General features: G+C 48.3%; 1 protein-coding gene across 2 annotated transcripts in view; it reads left to right on the top strand.

The window, feature by feature from the left end:
- SP1 (Sp1 transcription factor) overlaps positions 1-21,078 on the top strand; it is a 176,622-nt gene extending 155,544 nt beyond the window's left edge. For both annotated transcript variants that reach the window (XM_086965388.1, XM_086965395.1), the window contains exon 6: positions 20,475-21,078. In XM_086965388.1, coding sequence (XP_086821514.1) covers positions 20,475-20,785 — 311 coding nt within the window. In that variant the 3' untranslated portion in view covers positions 20,786-21,078. The remainder of the gene's footprint in view (positions 1-20,474) is intronic.
- Positions 21,079-21,313: the final 235 nt, after the last annotated feature.

Raw genomic sequence — 21,313 nt, 5'->3', positions numbered from 1 at the left:
ATACTCTTAATGGCAGCACTGCACTTACAGTGCTCAGGAATGGCCCTGGGTACTGTAGGGGCACAGGGCTCATGCACCTGTGCCAACACCACTGGCATAGGGCACCCAGCTTGAGGGGTGACTGAGGTATGCCAGGGCAGTGGGTCTTGTGGGCATGGCACGCAGGGATGGGTGCCATGTCGACTCTTTGTTAAGTTCTGTACTTAGACACTCAGCCTGCAAAGGCAGTGTGTTGGTGTCAGGGTACAGGGCCCCTAAGGGTGGCACAGTAAGTGATGCAGCCCTTAGGTGTCTTCTCTGGTCACCATGCCCTGGGTACCATTTACTAGGGGCTGACAGGTGGCTAGAGATGCCAATTGGGTTTCAGTTTCAACACAGTTGTAGGGAGGAACACAGGCCCTGGGTACCTGGTTGGCAGGAGTCTAGGGCACGCTCAGTCAAAACACATCAGCAGTTCAGCAAAAAGTGGGGTGCATACCAATGCAAGAAATATGGCACTTTCTCACAGCGGTTGACTTCTTTCCCAGGAGAGTATCCTGCTTTAATTGTCAGCAGTCCGGCACCAGTGCCTGGCTCCACCATATTTGTTTGTGTATGTTCTAGCCTCTGGTGGAGGCCCTGGTTAAATGACGGCATGTCTCTCTGCATTGCTGGTTAAGTTCTGCCCTCCGCCAGCACACTGTAGTGTATGTCTATGTGCCTTGGTGTCAGTGGGACCTGCTGCGCTGCCTATGCTGGAGGCCTGTTTGCCGGTGCCTTTCAACCCAACTACCCAACTGATAGAGCTGGTGCTCACTGACTTCAGTTGTTTTCCTTTTGCCGCAGAGTACTGTGCTGTTTATTTTTTCGTTGGCGCTAATGAGTGTCCTGTATAGGTCTGATACAGTGGCACGCATGCAGACGACCAATTCTGAGCATCCAATGCACTTTTCTTAGGCTACAGTGAAGGACTTATTTTCTGAAAGTCAGTCATGTGGCAAACATTTTATCTTGGAACCTCTAATCATGTTGCTCTACATGGGGCCTCTATTGCTTTTTAATGCAGCACTGCTAGACAACATTGTCTTTTTGACTTAAGCCAGCTTCTGTGCAAGCCACCCACTGTTTACTTCCTCATAATTTTCATCTGCCCTCTCATCTGCTATCTGATCATCTGTTTTTCCAAGAATGAATGCAGACCTTTTTGCCTCCTTGACCGATCTGTAGCTCAAGACTGTAGGAAAGAATTTGTTGTAATCTGAGTCTGGCTTATTGTTAATGCAATCCCATATGCCTGTTGCCATGCTACTCGGAGATCTGTAGGAGGTAGCACAGATGCCGGTTCCCTTTTTAACAGAACACACAAGAGGACATTTTGCAGAAATAGTCTGGGACAGATATGGCGGATTTCAAGTCCTAATGGTACGGAGGGAGCACCCCCACTTTCTTCCTAACTGCTATTGGTGGAGAACAGGACTTATGGCCTGCAAGGTTTGACATCCAGTAATAGGGTGGGCTTGGGGCATCGCAAAACTGTATCCTGTGGGAGTATGCCACCCATACATGTTGAAAGTTGTATAAAGTAAAAAATCATTAAAAAATGCTAAATGTAACAGTGAAGTTAATGTTAGAATTGGCTATGGAACCTTATTGTTAAAAAAGAAAACAAAAAAAAACTTGAGATTAATTTTAAAAGCCAAATAGAAATTGTAAAGCAATTGAAAAGTAATAGTTATGGTTGGTTCCTCAAACCATAATTCATACAACAGCTACACATCCCATATCTCAAATATCAAATGCAATGCTTATGACCTCACAAAACCTGTATCCGAAGTGAGAACACCACATAGCACAACGTCCCTAAATGCCACATATTCACACAAATAGTACTATATTCATTGTTTTTTCATTGAGTGTTGCAGTCAATCTGTGATGCATCAAACAGTATTTTTATGCTATTAGCTGAGCTGGGCGTCCCGTACCCAACTTTGTGCATTTTACGAAGCTCTCGAATAAATCTTTGGGCAGCCCGATTCCGCCAACCCGCCTTCGGACTTGCTGACTCAGTTGGGGGCTCTAGGACTTCGATGCCTGCTGCTCCGGCCTCTGCGCCGCAGGGCCCCCAGGTGTCCAGGCCTGGATCCGGATCGATGCCGGTTGACCTCACAACACCCCCTCCGGCACCGAAACCTCTGACGACACCCCTGCCACTTCCGGCACCGGTTGTGTACACGACCGACGTCTACCCCAGCCTCCCCATCTGCTTGGACACAGAACCGGACCGGCGCCGACCGGTACTTTTGTACCACTGTTATACCCTGGCATTCCCTATTGCCCTGAGTGGCAGCCAGAGGACGGTAAGGAGGCCTAGGAGGGATCTGTTGACCCTTTGGCAAACCAGCTTGCAGAGCCGGACTAGAGTGAGCAGTTGGGTGAGGCCAGTGGTCTGGATGCCTCCCCAGAACTTGGCATGCTTTCTCCCCCTACCGTGGCCACGGAGGAGGGAGCCTCCTATGCTGTGGTGTTGCGTAGGGCGGCTGAGGCCTTATGCCTTGAGCTTCCTACAGTAGCTGCCAGGATTCATCTCCTGACTGAGCTTCAGCCAACAGCGGTGTCTTCGGAGCCCTTGCTGCCATTCAATCAGGCCCTCACAGACATCCTTCTGGGCACTTGGTCCAGGCACAGCACAGGGGCTCCTGTGAATAGGATGATTGCCCGACGTCACTGCCCGGCCCCAGGCGACCCATCTTTCCTCTTCCAACACCCTACCCCTGAGAGGTTGGTGGTCTACACCTCAACATGCAGAGGCGCTTTACCTTCCGCTCCCCCAGATAGGGAATCCAAGAAGATGGACCATCTTGGAAAGATGTTTTATTCCACCATCTTAGGACTGCGGTCTCTGAACACTGCATGTCTCTTAGGCCGTTACGCCCACTCTGTGTGGGACACCGTCGCGCAGGTGCTGTCACAGTGCCCGGAGGAGGCCCGGGTCTCACACTCCTGTGCGGTCACGTAGGGGAGAGCTCAGCAAAGTTCGCCATCCGATGTGTGCTGGACACAGCCGACTCGCTGGGTAGAACGATTTCTACGTCAGTAGCCCTAAGGCGCTATGCCTGGCTGAGATCCACTGGCTTTTCTGGGGATGCCCAATAGACTCTTTAGGACATGCCCTTTGATGGCCGCCACCTGTTTGGCGATAATGCGGAGAGTACGCTTGAGCGTGTCAAGGATTCTAGAGCTACGGACAGATCCTTGGACCTCGCTACTACCTCTCGTTCTGTGCAGTCTGCCTTTCGCCCCTTTTGTGGCTACGGAATGGGTGCCCCACCACATTCCACTAGGGGCCACAGGCTGGCGCAGGCTACCCAGCCTCTGCGCTGCCAGGGACATGAAACCCAACGGCATGGGTCTAGGGGCCAGCGGGTATGCCAGTCCACCAGTGCCCCCTCTGCACCACCCTCAAGCCGTCCTAGTCCGACCTTTTTGGGCTGCCAGTGAGTGGCAGGATCCGCCCTCACCTCCCCCACTGGCACAACATCACGAAAGACAGGTGGGTTTTGCAGATAGTCCGAATCGGTTACTCCCTCCCCTTCTAGACTACCCCACCCTCCATGCCACCAACAGTCCACCATATGTCAGAGGATCACTTGGCCCATCTCCATCAGGAAGTTACAGCCCTCTTGGCCAAGGGAGCTATCGAGTGAGTCCCTGTGCCCAGAAGTAGGTTGTAGTGGTTACTCCCACTACTTCTTGGTGCCCAAGAAGGACAAAGGCTATCTTAGATCTCAGGGACGTTAACTGCTTCCTCCGTAAGAAGTTCAAAATGTTGACATAGGCTCAGGTCCTGTCTACCCTTAACCATGGAGACTGGATGGTAGCGTTGGACTTGCAGGATGCTTAATTCCACATTCCTGTCCTGCCAGCCCACAGGTGTTCCCCACGGTTCTCGGTAGGCCACGATCATTTTCAGTTTACCGTGCTCCTTCGGCCTTACCAGCGCCCCATGGGTGTTCACGAAACTGATGGCGGTGGTCGCGGCTCATCTGCGCAGATCAGGGGTTCCAGTCTTCCCCTATCTCATGACTGGCTGTTGAAGGCGGGTTCGCCCCAGGCTGTCATCTCTCACCTCCAGACTACAGCGGACCTCCGGCATTTGCTTGGTTCACGATCAATAAGCCAAAGTTGCACTGGATTCTCTCTCAGAAGTTCCTTTTCATCTAAGCAGTTCTGGATACAGCGCAGTTTCAGGCTTATCCTCCCGAGCAGTGAGTCCGAGATATTGGAGCTATAATACCGATGTTTCCGCCTCTATCCCAGGTTTCCGTGAGATTGACCTTGAGGCTGCTTTGCCTCATGGCTTCCTGCATCCTGCTGGTGGATCATGCCAGGTGGCATATGCGGGCTCTGCAGTGGGACCTGAAGTTCCAGTGGGCGCAGCATCAGGGTAATCTTTGCGATGTCCCGATCTCGCAGGGCACTGCACACCAATTGCAGGGCTGGCTGACGAACCAGGATTGGGTCAACGGCAGATCCCGCTCCCTTCCTCAACCAGACTTCACAGTGGTGACCGAGGCGTCACTTCTGTGATGGGGTGCCCACATGGGAGATGAAGAGATCAGAAGCCTCTGGTCTCTGGCGGAATCCGGGCTCCACATCAACCTGTTGGAGCTCTGGGCGATTCGTCTTGCTCTGAAAGCACTCCTTCCTTATGTCAAAGGAAGATTAGTACAGGTGTTCACGGACAACACCACCGCCATGTGGTACTGCAAGAAAAAGGGCGGGTGGGGTTGTAGACCCTATGTCAAAAGGCTCTCAGCCCCTGGACATGGTTGGAACATCAGGGCATGTCCCTGGTGGTTCAACATCTGGCAGGTTCCATGAACGTCAGGGCGGGCAAACTCAGCTGCCAGTGCATGATGGATCACGAATGGCGTCTTCACACAGAGGTGGTGCAAGGTCTCTTTTAGCATAGGGGAGAGCCTTGGTTACATCTGTTCGCCACCGAAGAGAACGCGCAAAGTCAGCAGTTCTGTGCGTTGGGATTTCCAAGGCGGCAGTGAGATTGCAGTCTTCTATACGCCTTTCTGCCTATACCACTTCTGCCCAGAGTACTGAAGTAGATCAAGCGCAACCGGGCCCAAGTCATTCTTGTGGCTCCATACTGGGCATGAAGAGTCTAGTATCTCGTGCTCTTGAACATGGCCATCGATCCTTTGATCAGACTGCCTCTTTAAGAGGATCTTCTGTTGCAGCAACAGGGGAGGGTCCTCTACCCAAACCTGTCCAGCCTCCACCTCCTTGCGTGGAGATTGAGCAGCGACAGTTGACCGCTTTTGACCTTCCTCCCGAAGTTTGTAATGTCATCTTGGCAGCCAGTCGTCCCTCCACTTAAATGGTATACACCTGTAGATGGAACAAATTTGTGGCATGGTGCACAGCAAAGGCTGTGGCTCCCTTTTCTGCCCCTCTTTCAGAGGTTCTTCTCTTCATTCTTTCTTTGGCCCAGCAGGGCTCGGCTCTGGGCACACTTAAAGGCTATCTTTCGGCCATTTCAGCCTTTCTATGCCTTCCTGATCAGCCTTCTCTTTTCCAAGTCCCCAATTGTAAATGGATTTCTTGAAGGCATTCCTCACCTCTTTCCTCCTATTCCGTTCAGTGGGACTTGAATCTGGTCTTAACTTACCTTGTGTGCTCATTTCGAGCCACTACACTATTGGTCTCTCAGACTCTTGTCCTTAAAGACTGCATTTCAGGTGACCATCACCTCTGCTTGCAGGATGAGTGAGCTTCAGACTTTCATCGAAACCTCCTTTCCTTGCTGTTCATCCGGACAAGGTTGTCCTTCGAACTAGACCATCTTTTCTTCCCGAAGTGGTTACCTCTTTCCACATAGGACAGACCATCACTTTGCCCACCTTCTTCCTGCCCCCTCATCCTTCTAAGGAGGAGGAGAGACTCCACCTTCTGGATCTAAAACCTGCAATTTCATTTTATTTGGATCGCACAAAACCATTCCGGGTGGAGGATCAAATCTTTGTTGGCTATGTGGGTTCCCAGAAAGTTCGGGCAGTGCAAAAACAGACCATCTCTCGATGGGTTGTCCTTTACATTAAGATATGTTACTACTTAGTGAAAAAGGTGCCTCCAGTAGGACTGCGTGCCCATTGCACCAGGGTGGCGGCAGCCACCACTGCTTTGGGACGTGGAGTCCCCTCGGTGACTTCTGCCAGGCAGCCAGGTGGGCATCCCTGCACACGGTGACTAAGCTTTACTGCTTGGATAGTCACGTTCGGAAAGACAGCTTCTTTATCTGTTCAGATCTCCAGTACTTTCTGGTGGGAACTTGGTTCTCAGAACCACTTCCGGGGTTGGTATTGCGGGGGTATCTATTCTAAGGACAGGAATCTATAACTAATAGTCTTTCAGATGAACAAGTTACTTACCTTCGGTAACTATATATCTGTAAGACCTATATTAGTTATAGATTCCTTACCGCCCCACCCATCCTCCCCGTTCTGCGAACTGACTTCTGGAGTAAGGGACTCACTTTCAGGGCCCTAGTTTAGTGCACCAGTGCTCAGTGTCTTGCATGTCTCTGAGCTTCTGGCGTGGAATGTTGTGTAAAGAACTGACGTCATCAGGGGTGGCATCTAAGTAGATACAGCAACATCATTCCGTCAATCACGGCGCCAACGACCAACGCGGAGTCGACCCGACGCGCAGGGGTATTGCTGAAGAAAAATTCTCTGGATACAGTCTGACGCCTGGTGGTAATTCTAAGGTATGGAATTTATAACTGTGTGCGAGGCATGTGGGCTGCTGAATTCGTATCTGTGCATAGATCGCCGCCTAGTGTTGTGTCCGGATGATTGCACTTTGTTGTCCAGGAAGAGTCTTCGAAGTATCACGAGATAGGCGACTCCTACCCTGGACTACAGTGCGCATGGGCATCTTCTCCATCCTCAGATTGTTTTTTTCCGCCATTGGGTGCGGATGTTATTCCTACACTCCAACTTCAGAATCGAAACAAAACTTTTATAAAGGCCAAAAGGCCTTCGACTTCGACGGTATTGATCTCGCTCGGTACCTCTTGACTCGATAAAGCTTTCCATCTCGAATCGGTCGTTGACTCGGGCCGATTGGCCTTTTCGGCGCCACGTGGGCCTGCTGTCGATGGAAAGGAGCCCGTTCAGAAGATGCCCACAATGCCACTCCAAGTTCCCGCATACTGACCAGCATTTAGTATGCAACAAGTGCCTTTCTCCAGACTATAAGGAAGAACCCTGCCCAGCCTGCGCCCAGTTTCGGTCGAAGAAAACCATACGTAATCGACGGGCCGCTAGGCAAGATATGCAGCGCCAGGCACCGGAACCGGACAACATCTTCGATGATGACCAAGAACTTCCAGAAGCTCCAGATTCGGACCTAGAGATAGTCACCATCGAGGACTACTCTGACTCCGATGACTAGATCCCACCGGGGAGGAGTCACCTATCTCTTGATACTTCGAAGACTCTTCCAAGACAACAAGTGCAATCATCCGGACCCAGCACTAGGCTGCGATCTATGCACAAGATATGAATGTCAGCAGCCCTACATGCCAAGAACAGATGCATACTGGTAAGTAGCATATTCCGTACCGAAGGCTCCGGTAGAGGCATCGCCAAAAGGCCTTAGCCAAGATCCAAAGAAACATTCTCCGGCCTCGCCATCTGGCTCTGCACCGAAACCTAAGCCTTCAGAGACCCCAGGGCCAAGTACCGCAATCCCAAAGAAGGTTCCAGAGCCTAAAAAGGTTGTCGACCCGAAGAAAAAAGTACAGCCTAAAGGCGTCGACCCAAATAAAACCGTGGACCCGAAGAAGGCTGTGCAGCCTAAAGGCGTCGATCCGAAGAAAACTGTGGACCCGAAAAAAAGCCTGTCGAGCCCAAAAAGGACGCCAAGCTGAAGGGCGTCGACCCGAAAAAGCCGTCTGTGCCAAAAGTCGCTGAACCAAAGAAGGTCGCCGACGGAAAGGGTGACGTATCGAAGCCTATAATCCGGCCGGAGAAGGCTATCGACCCGAAGACAAATGCTCCGAAAACACCAGTTGATCCTAAAAAGACCATTGACTCGGCAAAGGACAGTCAACCAAAAAAGCCTGTCGACCACAAGAAACGTGTCGAACCGAAAGACCCGGTCGACCCAAAAACACTCGCCGAGCCTAAGAAAAGCACAAAGGCACCAAAAGTCATCGAAGCTGAAGGTGTTATCGACCCAAAAAAAGTCACAACCAAGAACAGTGGAGGAAGAACTCTTCCATCCTGATCCAGCAGACGACCAGGCAAAAATATATATTAATCCTGAGACTGGTAAAGTCACAATCCTGCACAGGAAGAAGAGGCCACCGGACACACCCTCATTTTCCTATTCCACTAAAAAAAGAAGGACTTTGGAACTTTTCCATCTTGACCCTTCATTCCCTTCTATCCCATTATGCCTACTACTCCTTTTGCTCCTTACTCTCCTTCTCACTATGGGGACAATGAGGGGAACACAGGGGAGGATCCTCAGCTTGATTATGATTATCCACAGGATCCTGAGTCACAAAATAAACCATGGGAGGAGTCAACTGACCCTTCTAACACCCATCCCATCCCTGATGTCTCCTCTTATCCAACTAAGCCTTCACCTACTGATGACACCATTGGCTTCAACCAATTAATAGACAGGGCAGCGCAGTACCGCAATGTAGATATGCACAATGACCCTGTAGAGGAAGATTTCTTATTTGACACCTTCCCCACTTCAGACACTTTACTCTGAACACTTCCTATGCGAAAGGGAGTGTTAAAGCACGCACCTGACATATTTAAAGATACAGCCAGGGCACAGGTAATCAATCCCGGGATTGAGACAAAGTATAGAGCAGCCCCTACCTACATCAGAGGGCAGTTACCATTAGACTCACTAGTGGTGGCTAATGCACGCAAAAGGGCCAACTCACAGAAAACGGGGAAGCCCCTCCCCCCGATAAGGAATCAAAGATACTAGAAGTCTCAGGTAAAAGGGTAGCAGCACAGCCTCCAATTCATGGAGGATTGCCAATACACAAGCTCTGCTAGCTCCTTACGACACGAGTCCACCATTCTTAATCAGCCAGTCAATCAATACTTCCTTTTTGGCCCTGCTGTAGACACCATTTTAGATAAAATGAAGGACACAGAACCCGCAAAGTCAATGGGAGCATTGCAGTTTCAGCAACACAGAAGTTCCTTTCGACGCTCCTCATACAGGGCAGCTACAGGAGTCAATACTTCCCAAACGTGATCATCATACAAAGGCAACACACAAAGTTCCTTTACCAAAAAGAGGACGTGGAGGCAATAACACCAGAGCCTCTACTACCACAAAACAGTGACTTCATCACGCTACCTCCAGACCACCTAACACCGGTCGGAGGCAGACTCCAACAATTCCTACCTGTCTGGAACGCAATTACCACAGACAGGTGGGTTAGACAAATTATCCAGTAAGGTTATTGCCTGGAACTCACTTCTACCCCACCAAACATACCACCCAGACACCGTCCTATGTCCAAAGAACACATCACCCTGCTACAACAAGAGGTGAAATACATGCTGGAAAAGGGAGCCATAGAGCCAGTCCCTTTCCAACATCAAGGGATAGGAGTATACTCCCTATACTTCCTTATTCCCAAAAAGGACGGTTCCCTCAGACCAATATTGGACCTCAGACCCCTAAATCAATACATACTGTTGGAGCACTTCCATATGATCACACTACAGCAAGTGCTCCCATTACTACAGCAAGGAGACTTCCTAGCAACATTGGACCTCAAGGGCGCGTATTTTCACATACCCATCCATCCAGCTCACAGAAAATATCACAGGTTCACAATAGAAGGTCAACACTACCAATTCAAGGTCTTACCCTATGGGGTAACCACAGCTCCAAGAGTGTTTACAAAATGCTTAGCGATAGTAGCGGCACATCTCAGGAGGCAACACATCCATATGTTCCCGTATCTGGACGATTGGCTAATACAAGCAAAATCTTACCAACAGTCTGCAGAAGACACGTCCCAAACACTTCAGCTGCTCCACAGCCTAGGTTTCTCGATAAACTACCCAAAATCGCATCTGCAACCGTCCCACATACAACAATATCTGGGAGCCACTATAGATACCTCAGTGGCAAAGGCATACCCAAACTCGTCGAGGATAGCCAGCATGCAGATGCTCATTCGCAAATTTCTGCCACAACACTCTCTGCCAGCTTGAGTCTTCATGCAGCTCATAGGCATGATGGCCTCCTGCATATTCATTGTCCTCCATGCCAGACTTCAAATGCGCCCATTGCAGGAATGCCTAGCACGGCGATGGAACCAGGCTCAAGGACAACTAAAAGACCTAGTGTTGGTAGGCGCGCTCACAACTCTCTGCAGTGGTGGAACTCACAAAACCTTTCCAAGGGGCGACTGTTCCAAGAGCCGGTTCCACAACTAGTTCTAACAGCGGACGCATCACTGACAGGCTGGGGAGCCCACCTCCTTCACTACTCAGTACAAGTGCTCTGGACAACCAAACAAAAGAAGCTGCATATCAACCAACTAGAGTTGCTAGCGATATTCCTAGCCCTAAAAGCATTCCAGAAATACTTGTACAGCAAGACTGTGTTGATCCGGACGGACAACATGACCGCAATGTACTATATCCAGAAACAGGGAGGAACACTCTCCACAGCTGTCCCACTTGGCACAGAGCATATGAAAGTGGGCAATTCCAAAAGACCTATTTCTCCTAGCAGAAGACCTTCCAGGGAAAGACAATCAGATAGCAGACCTGCTCAGCAGGCACAGCCAACAACTACACGAATGGCAGATTCACCCCAAGTTCTCCAGCCATTCTTCAAAGAGTGGGGTCACCCAGAAATAGACCTGTTTGACACCAAAGAAAACTCGAAATGCCAGTACTTTGCCGCCAGGTTCCCACATCTATTGTCACAGGGCAATGCGATCGATATGGATGAACTGGTCAGGCAGATTTGCGTGCGCTTTTCCTCCAGCACTGCTGATTCCCCTGGTGGCACGCAAACTGCGGCAACAGTCACTCACGCTAATCCTAGTTGCTCCCACATGGGCGAGACAACCATGGTACACAACGTTCCTGGAGCTTTCAGTAGTTCCTCATCAAAGGCTGTGCCTCGCACCCCATCTTCTAACTCAGAACCATGGAGAAATCAGGCACCCAGATCCCAATCAGATTAACCTAGCGATCTAGCTCCTGAAGTCTTAGAGTTCGGATACCTTAACTTGCCTCCTGATTGCATGAACATTATCAAGGAGGCAAGACAGCCAACTACTAGAGCATGCTATCCAGCTAAATAGAAAAGATTTGTTATTTACTGCAACAATAACCAAATCAACCCATTAAATGCTTCCATACAAAACATTATATGTTACCTGCTGCATCTTCAAAGATGCAACCTAGCATACTCTTCAATAAGACTACACCTAGCTGCTATAGCAGCATACCTTCAAAACAGGCAACACCTTTCACTGTTTAGAGTACCAGCAATCAAGGCTTTTTTGGAGGGTCTTAAAAGGGTGATCCCTCCAAGACACCCTCCTTCCCCAGTCTGGAATCTAAATATAGTACTTACCAGACTTATGGGGCCTCCTTTCAAACCTCTACACTCATGCGTACTGCAATTCTTAACGTGGAAGGTGGCTTTCTTGATTGCCATTACCTCACTCAGGCGAGTTAGCGAATTACAAGCACTAACAATTCAGGTCTCTTTATTGACTGTGCGATTACTTAAAATCTTTACAGTATAAAACACATGAACAGCCCCCCCCCCCCCCCCCCCCCCCCCCCCCCCCCCCCCCTCCGGAATGCCCTTCACCCAACAAAACCCTATGTAAGACTTTAAGATAACATGACGAATGTATTCATTACTTGATGTCCTTTAAAACTTCCGTTAAAAAAAAAATTGTTCCTTATCTTCCCTCCTTCGAGAATTTAGAGGTTGTGTGGGAGTTCAGCATAGATGTTCTCATCACAATGTCAATTGTCAGTAGGAAAGTTCTTCATAAGTCCTTTTACCAACCCTGCATTGATTTCTGGGTCCGGTAATTCCACTTACTTTACACGCTAAATTAACTATCAGCTAGCATGGTTGGGGTACCAGATGGTACTCCTTGCACAATGTCAGGACCCTTGGGATCTGTGGCCTTTTGGTGGAGCTCAAGTGCCATTCTGACTTGGTGGATGAACTTACCGACCCTAGCTAGTAGGCAGGTCGTAGTTTTCGAAAAGCACCAGTCCGAGGCCTCTCTACAGGTTTTGTAGCCTAGGTTCCGTAGCGCCGGGCGCAGCAGACTATGTCGATCGCTGTCCATCTTAGTGCAGCAGCACAGAAGATGCAACCAGGATTCTCTGTGGTAGTTGCATAGCCGGCAGGCGATGGCACAATCCGTACGCGCCCATTTTGGGTTAAAGTCCACAATCCTGAGGGTCAAGAGGCGCAGATACAGAATTTTCTTCCTCGTTTGAATTGATAGCGAGTCTTGCTAGTATGGTTGAGGTTAGCCAGGAATATAAGACTTGTCTAGGGCCAGAGTTAGTGAATTGTGCCTAAGTGATGAGCAGTCAAGCTCGAACTAGATGGTCTGGACTTGGCGCTTTACGGCTTGGGCCCAGGCTGAATAGGGAATTTCATGAAGGGGTAAGCTCTTGCCCTCGATTTTCAGTGAGGCAATACCTTTTTCCACCTTAGCGTGCCATGGGGTGCCCGCTTGTCCAAATATATATTTTTTAAATGTTTAAGGTTATTTTCGGGCGCTTTCAGCACTCTGATGTAATATTTTAACAGGTCCCCCTGCAGTAGCAGCTCTGGGCGTTTCAAGCCTATTTCTAGCCTTCGCCTGTTATTCCTTGCCTGTTTTGGGGCTTGTAGCACAAGTTTATACGCTTTCACCTGGGCCGCTTTGATCACCTTCTCAAATGCTCCTGGATAGGCTATGTGGCCGTACGTAATAGAGGGAATCAGTTTTGCCCTTAGTACAGTCAACATAGGTTCTACTGAGGGGCTGGCTAGGCGATGGCTTAAACGTTTCAAGGACAGAATTATTTTGTCGATTCTTGGTTTTAGCTCCTTTAGATGTTTGACTGCGGTGGCCTTCTCAGACACCCAGATAATTGTAGGATGGGTCTGTACTGATTCGGTACTCCCCCAAGGACCATGTTGCTTGTTTTTTATGGTGGTATTTACCGAAGATTATTATCTTTGTCTTGCTCTCGTTGATCCGAAGGCTATTTTCCTTATTGTATGTTGCCAGACTGTTTAAAGCTCTTTGAAGCCTCACCCTGGTGTGGTCCATGACCACCGTTTCTGCATACTGGAAGGTGCCCAGGACCAGCTTCCCCAGTCTTGGAGTTACTAAGTTTGCTTCTTTCAAGGCTTGCCCCATGTCTGCTGTATACAAGTTGAAAAGTAGGGGGGCCAGAACGTACCCCTGCTTTAGTCCAGAGTTGGTGTCGATTCTTGCTGTTGTGATTGTTCGACTTAATTTCACCTGGACCCATGTCCCCTCATAAAGAGCTTTCATGGCTTTAAGCAGAACTTGAGGGAGCCCCTAGGTCTCAAGCTTTGCCCATAACCGACTTCTATTCACTCGATCGAAGGCAGTAGAATAGTCTATAAAACAACAAAACAGGGGCAACTTATTACTAATGTTGGCTTGCTTCGCAAGGTAAGAGAGCGCTATGATATTGTCCAAGGTGGAACTATTGGCCCTATAGCCAGTCTGTGAGGGCGGGAGAATACCCACCCAGGCCTCCAAATCCCTTAGTAGTAGGCGGGCGTATACCTTTGCTTCTATATAAAGAAGCGCTATGAGCCTGTAGTTAGCCGGGTTCGAGGTGTCACCCTTCTTATGTATAGGAAATAGGACCGAGCCTTTCCAAGATGTTGGCAGGACTGCAGTGGCGAATGAGTGATTGATTGAATAGCCGGGTGAGTATGGTCGCAAAAAAGGCAGGGGCAGTTTGAAAGACCTGGGCAGTAATACCGTTTGGGCCGGGAGCCCCATCTGATCTTATAGCCCTAATGTACTTTAAAATCTCCTCCTCTGTGTATTTTATGGATTGGCTGGGCCCTGAAAAGTCTTTCGGCGTGCTTTGTTTTTATAGTTACAGCAGCCGCCTTGGACCAATCTAAACTGCCTGGGTTAGTCTGGTTTGCCCCACTGGTGTACAGCCCCTTTGCGTATTCTTCCCACACAACCCCTGCAACACTGTTTTCCTTGTGCTCTCCTCTGGAGGTCAGGCTATTAATGTAACGCCATAGCTTGCTGTTGTCTTTTTCTTTAATAAGGGAAAACACTTTGAGCCAGTTCTTTTCTGACCACTGCTTTTTCAGCTCCCAGACTTTCTTTTTGTAATTGGCTCGCAGGGCAGAGATAGAGGTCTTCACTGGCAGATGAATGCCTTTCTTTTTTTCTTTAATTGCCTTGTTAAGCGCTTTCTTGCTTTGTGTCAAACTCTGTGGTTTATTGCGTCTTGGCCTGGTGTTGTTTTGAGAGCTTCTCAGTATTTCCCAGAAATATATGATGTTCTTCATGTCTTGTGACTTTAGTTCTGCCTCCCTACTGGCTACATACTGGGACACGCTGTGGTTGAGGTTGGTCGACCATTTTATTTTTTTGAGGACTCAATGGTGTTCTTCGCCTGAGGTTGCTCCGAATATTTCCTGAGCTTTCACCTGTTCTCGCACCAGGTTGAATGTGGCGCGGAGGGGCCTGTGGTCGCTTTCCTCTCTATCGTCCACAGTAAAGTTGCAAAGTTTATGGGCCAGCCCTTCGTTAGTAAAAATATAGTCTATGGTGGAGACATTCCTGAAGGTCGGTTTAGCAGTCCAGGAGGGATGGCTCGTTTTTTGTGTCCCATGAGTGGATTGCAGGTTAAAATTTGTGAGAAATTCAATCAGTGGGGCCGACTTCTTGCTTGGGGGTGCAACAGGGATCAGACCCAGGCCTCTTATGTTGAAATCCCCCACAATTATCAAGTCATGGTGCTCTAAGCTTATGAGTAGATCTTCCAACGTGGTAATGAGTGATTCCATGGCCTGATGCGTTTGATATTTGATTGGATTGATGTAGCAGTTGATTAATAAAAGGGGGTTGGACTTTTGACCCTCTATTGTGATGGCTTGAAGGTCAGGTGACACCACTTTTAACTCAGTGATCTTGAATTTGCAAGCATGGCTTACAAAGATGGAAAGGCCCCCTGACGGGCGTCCAAAGATGGTCCTTTTGGTCGCTGATTTAAAGTATTCGTACAAGCCTCCAATTGGAGTGGTTGACCTCGCCCAGGAATCCTGGATGCACAATATGTCCCCCTGTACGAGGTATTCAAGTGAGGCTCTATCCCCGAAAATGTTACTTAGCCCTGCTATGTTCCATGAAATGATAGTGAGCTTACGGTCTTGACCCCTGGGTGGATAGAAGTGTGCACTATTTCCATGGGTGTATATTTGGTTAGGGACCCTGTCTCAGTGTGACCTCCGTATAGTCCAGTCCTCGCTGAAGCCGCTGCACTCTCCGCTGCGTGTCTTTATGCAAGATGTTAATTTTTAGCGGGGTTCTTGGCCTCCCTATTTTCATCCCCCCGTCTAGGCTTATGGGCTTTGTTCCTTTGAGGACTGAGGTAGATTCATGCTGGCCGTGATTAGACGTGAAGACATGTGGATATTTTGGCACCCTGAGGACAGTGACTTCAATGCCCCATTCTGTGAGTTGTGTGGCTTCCTTGAGGGACCGCATGTTGGACCTGCTGTTGAGCAAATCCGACTAAAGTGGAGTCGCCATGGGTGTCCGTCTCCAGGCTTTTGAACTTTACCCATTCGATCTGGTCTGAGGTGATTTGTACCAAGGATGCAATGGAGCCAAAGAGGCAAACAATATTAGACCTGTTTAGAATATCGTAGGAGCCTTTGGCTGTGTATCTAGGAGTCCGCAGCACCTCATATATGGCAGGTTGGTTTTTGTGTTGAAGGGGGCGCATGGTCTGCCCTTCTCCCAGGATAATGTGCCTCTGGCAGTTTGTGATCAGAGGATTTTTGTAGATGGCTCCTGGCTGCTGTCTGCCTGGCGCCTCATTTAATAAACCTTCCTCTCTTTGGACTCCTTGCAGCTCACCCTGGTTTGAGTTGGAGTTTATTACAGACTTGTGTTGATGCACCAAGCCAGGGGGGCTTGGGGCGCTGACTTGTGCAAAGAGTTCCTCCTGTGCCATCCTCGGCTGGACCTCCTCATCGTGTGGACCCTCCCGATAGGTGATCTGATGCCTTTGGGCCTTACCTAGAACGGGAGGTACATCTCTTGGCTTCGTGGCCTTAGTTTCCTGTTTGAAGTTAAAGATGGGAAAAAGTGGTTTTGGACTGCTTTTGTTTTCCGTGTCACCGAAAGTTTGTGTTACCGGTAATATTTGTCTGCTTTTAGCTTTGGATTTCTTCATTTGTTTCTTTAATCTTTTTTTAGCCCTCCTTGACAGCGGAGCTTGCATTCCTGCCGGTGCACCTTCGGCCTTCGCCGCAGGAGGAGCAGCGTCAAATGAATTGTCACTTGTGGTGTCGAGTGCCAAGACCTCAAGGTCCCCATTCCCTTGTGCTACCGAAGAAATGTTATTTGGCCCAGCCCGTGACTCCTTTGATGGGCTGCTAACCGCAGTGCAATGGTTAGACATTTCGGAATGCACCGTCTTCAAGGTTGATGACTTTTGAGTGGCTTGTTCTAGGGGGGATGTCTCACTTTGTCTTTTGGCTAGTGCCAACATGTCCTTTAGAACTTCTGGTAAATTTTCCCATTTTTCTATAATGGCAGCGTTAGCGTCGGTGTTGGCCTCGTTGGCGTGTTGTGCTTCAAGTAGGACCTCTAGTTTAGCCAACTTGTCGTCTTGTCACGCCAGGTGCTGAGCAATTGAGTACAGCTTATCGATTTGTACTTCCATCTTTGTGGACTGCCATAGCAGCGCCCCTAGCCATTGTGTCCTGTAATTCTCTTATTGCTGACAGGTTTAACTCTTTGAAAATAACTTCTTCCGTTGCGTCTTGCTGGTGTGCTAGGCCCAGCAGGCTCCATCCCTCTGTTTGTGACGTTCTCGGAGCGGCAGTTCTGCCTGGGTTTATTGGTGTTGCTTCCAGTGTTCGTTAGATAGACTGTTCTTGTTTTTGCAGGAATGATGTTGTTAGTGCGTCCGTTCCTGAGGGGGTTATCTTCTGTTTTTCCCGGGGTGTCTCCATTGAGATGGATCGTTTGCGTATTCTCTTTAGAGAAATAGCTGCAACTGCTTCCTTATGCTCTTTCTCCTCCGCTATAGGTCTCACATGAATGTCGGCTGTAGTCCTTATCGGACTCTTTGCCCTGGCGGCAGGCTGAAGACATGCCTCGGGACTCCCAGTTTTCTGAGTGGTGGCAAACTCACAGGGATGAGGACACCTCTGATCCTTTATGGTCTTTGGAGGTCCCAGTTTGAGGATGATCTCTGACACTGACTCTGCTTGACCCTCATCCAAGACTGTAGGGCCACTGGAAGCCTGGAAAAAATGAGAGTCCTTCAGGGAGGGTGTTGCCATTAACCCCTTCGAGGATGATGACGGAACGGTTCCGTCATGACTCCGCCCGCGCAAGGCGGAGTCAGCATGGGCGGGGAATTCGCGCCGCACGGATGCGGTTAACTGATTCCTGGGGTGTTTGAGAGCTGATGCTCCTTGTTATCCTTCTTTGTGCTGTGCTTTGGGAGTCCACCTCCGCCTCCGTGGTTGACTGGGTATTTTTGAGCCACATCCTAAGGCACTGATAGCTGGGGCTCAATGCGATGTAACTCAATGCTTATGAGCCTCTTTGTTGGAAAGTGTCCCCTTTGTTTTATTTATGTGCCTGACTCTGCAAACACACGGACACTAAGGAAGACTACAGCACCCAGAATCCTTTGTGTCAGCACGTAGTTACCCGAAACTAGAGGCGGGCAAGCGGAGCACTCGGGGGAAACCGCGGGCTGAGAGACCTAGTCAGGCTCCCCCCCCCCGGCTCTTACTTCGCAGCCGCCTCTATCGGCGGCCGCGCTCGCCTCCACCACTTGCCTCCTGTGTAGTGTAGCGCTGTGCAGCCCCTCTCAACAAAATGCACGAGCCGGAGAGCTCCCCCAGACCGCTCCTTTCTCGCTTGCTTCTTAATGAACTTCGGTCCCCTGCTCCGGGAAGGCCTTAGAAGAGACGGGAGAGATGAAGGAAGCTCGTAAAACACCAAAAAAGATGCAGGCTTCTCCCTTACTCCCCTGCGACTGCTCAATGATGTGCTCAAGCTCCTCCTGGTCTGAGCCAACAATTCCAGAACCTTTCATGCAAATACATGCTAACAGGGTAGTTCTTAGAACAAACCCTAAGTTTATGCCAAAAGTCGTATCAAATTTCCATATTAATCAATCGATAGAACTGCCAGTGTTCTTTCAAAATCCACAGTCAGTAGCCGGAAGAGCCCTACACACACTAGATTTAAAGAGAGCTCTGCTTTACTATGTGGACAGACCGAAATCATTTAGAAAGACAAAGCAATTATTTGTTGCTTTTTCACCACAACATAAAGGGAATCCAATATCAAAGTCAGGAATAGCCAGATGGATAGTTAAATGCATTTAAATATGCTATCAAAAAGCCAAACGCACTTTAACCTCATGCGCGCGGGCCGTTTTCCCGCTGTGCGCTGAGTTTGAAAAAAAACAGCATTACATGACGAGCTCAGCTCGTCATGAGCGTACGACAGGCGTAACTCATGATGAGCTGAGCTCGTCATGAGCGTCTAAGGGGTTAACCGTCCCCCCAAGAGCATACTCTACAAGAAAAATGGGGGCATCCATGGCTTTCCTAGGGAATATTCCTCTTGAAGACCGATGTAGGGTAGCCACATGGATTACCATACACACTTTCACAAAACACTACTGTGTAGATGTGCAAGCAAAGCAGCAAACTGCTGTAGGCCAAGCTGTCCTAAAAACTCTTTTTCAAACTGCTGCAGCTGGCACAGGTAACTACCGCTAGAGGAGATACTGCTATACAGTCTATGCACAGATATGAATTCAGCAGCCCTCGAACGGAATATGCTACTTCCCAGTATGCATCTGTTCTTGGCATGTAGGGCTGCTGACATTCATATCGCCCGCCCTCCTCCCCGGTGCCTGTCGCAGCTGCAGCATTATCTTTTACATGGCCATCTCTTACTTTACTATCTCCATCTCTGCCACAATGGCGAAAAACAATCTGAGGATGGAGAAGATGCCCAATCGCACTGTAGTCCAGGGGAGGAGTCACCTATCTCGTGATACTTCGAAGACTCTTCCAGGACAACAAAGTGCAATCATCCGGACCCAACACTAGGCGGCGATCTATGCACAGATATGAATGTCAGCAGCCCTACATGCCAAGTACAGATGCATACTGGTAAGTAGCATATTCCCTCTAACATATATCATTACCGAAGGTAAGTAACTTGTTCTTCAGTGGCAAATGTGTACCTTTAATCCTCTTAACTTACATTTGTGGCTAGTGTGAAGTCTTTAAAATGGTAATCACTTTTAGAATGAACATAAAAATGGCCATCTGTGTACCTTGCTCAATTGCTTTAAGTCCGTAAATCTTGTAGGACTGTGTAGCAATAATTGCAGGATGTTATTTGAGATGTCATCAATGATGTAATTTAATGGGTTATGAAAGATATATGTACGGTTTTATGCAGTGCATGGCGTGGGTTCAGAGTTAAATTTAGCTCAGTAAAGTAAAAATAGGACAATTTAGATTAGTGTACGTTCTTTAATTATTATAAACATTAGCTTTTATTTTATTTCAACACCCGATTATAATATCAACACTTTAACCTTTTTGTATGTTTTTTTCTGTGAGTTTTTTAAAAATTTAAACATAAGGTAAGGTCTTACTGCTATACCCAACCAGGTAACTAAAAAAAAATGTTTGTGAATTTTTCAATTAAAAAAAAAAAAGTATATTCCGCTAAGTGTCCCTACTACACATACTATTTGGCTGTGCACAGCAGGGGTAAGGGGGTGCATACCATATTTTTTAAATATTTTCAGGCCACAGGGATAGTCCTATAATTTATTCTGAGTTGCGGCCACACAAGCAGATCACTCGTTACTACTGGTTTGGACCCATTAGCTATGCTATCTCTCTTTCGTATAATGGTATGATGCATTGTTAGAAATTAGTGACAAAATATAAAACAATTATACATGCATGGTCCCCCATCTGTTTTAATCTATGCAGTAATTTGCGGTGCTACAAGGGCATGACTCCAATGGTTAAAAACCGGATCGGAACTTGTGATACATCATTAATAAAGTGGCCAACAGTGTAGGTCTCTTGTCAGTTTCTTCATTATGCAATCTTGTATCAGTCTTGTTAACACTTGCTTTTTCATCTAGGGGAGAAGAAATTTGCATGTCCAGAATGCCCAAAGCGCTTTATGAGGAGCGATCACCTATCCAAACACATCAAAACGCACCAAAACAAGAAGGTTTCACCCAATAGCACCGTGACTATGACCAATGTCCCTATGGATACCGGTTCCGACTGCAGCACACCATCTACGCCCACTCCTCAGACTCTCATCACTTCAGGCATGGTGGCCATGGAGGCTATATCACCCGAGGGCATTGCTCGGCTGGCTAATAGCGGTATCAACGTCATGCAGGTGGCAGACCTCTCCATCAACATAAGTGGCAACGGATTTTGAGGGCTAGCATGACTTGTGGAACTATATTCAAAAGTGGTGGTGGAAATGGGGTAGTGCGGTCCAAATGACAGCACCGGGTACAGGTCAGGATGCCCATTTGCCAGACGTTCTGACCTTGCCCTTCTGGTTTGAACATTATGACAAACCTTTGTGGTGGGTACAGTGCCTGCAAGCAAGAGCTGATGTTTGTTGTTGACCTCCTTATTCTGTCCCCACGCCCATTTTAAGGTATACCTGAAGCCATCATGCCTTGATAAATGTATATTATCAATGCAATACTTTTTAACTAAAAACAGATTCTATATATATATATATCTATATATAAAAAATATAAAATTATAAATTGAATTCATTGGAAAAAAAGAAAAAGGAACCAGTGCTAAGACCAAAGTGTTTTGGTCGCCTTAGAGAGCCTTATCTTTGACTATATGGCGCGTGGGCGGTCTCTGACTGACCAAGGTTTCATGAGAATGCTATATTTTTTTTGTATGTTAACTTACACACATTCATATTATTGTTCCTGCTTTT

The sequence above is a fragment of the Lissotriton vulgaris genome, chromosome 1_1, assembly GCF_964263255.1.
Source record: "Lissotriton vulgaris chromosome 1_1, aLisVul1.2, whole genome shotgun sequence".
NCBI classification, from domain to species: domain Eukaryota; kingdom Metazoa; phylum Chordata; class Amphibia; order Caudata; family Salamandridae; genus Lissotriton; species Lissotriton vulgaris.
The sequence above is the reverse complement of the archived record's forward strand: the minus strand, read 5'-3'. Positions and strand labels throughout refer to the sequence as shown.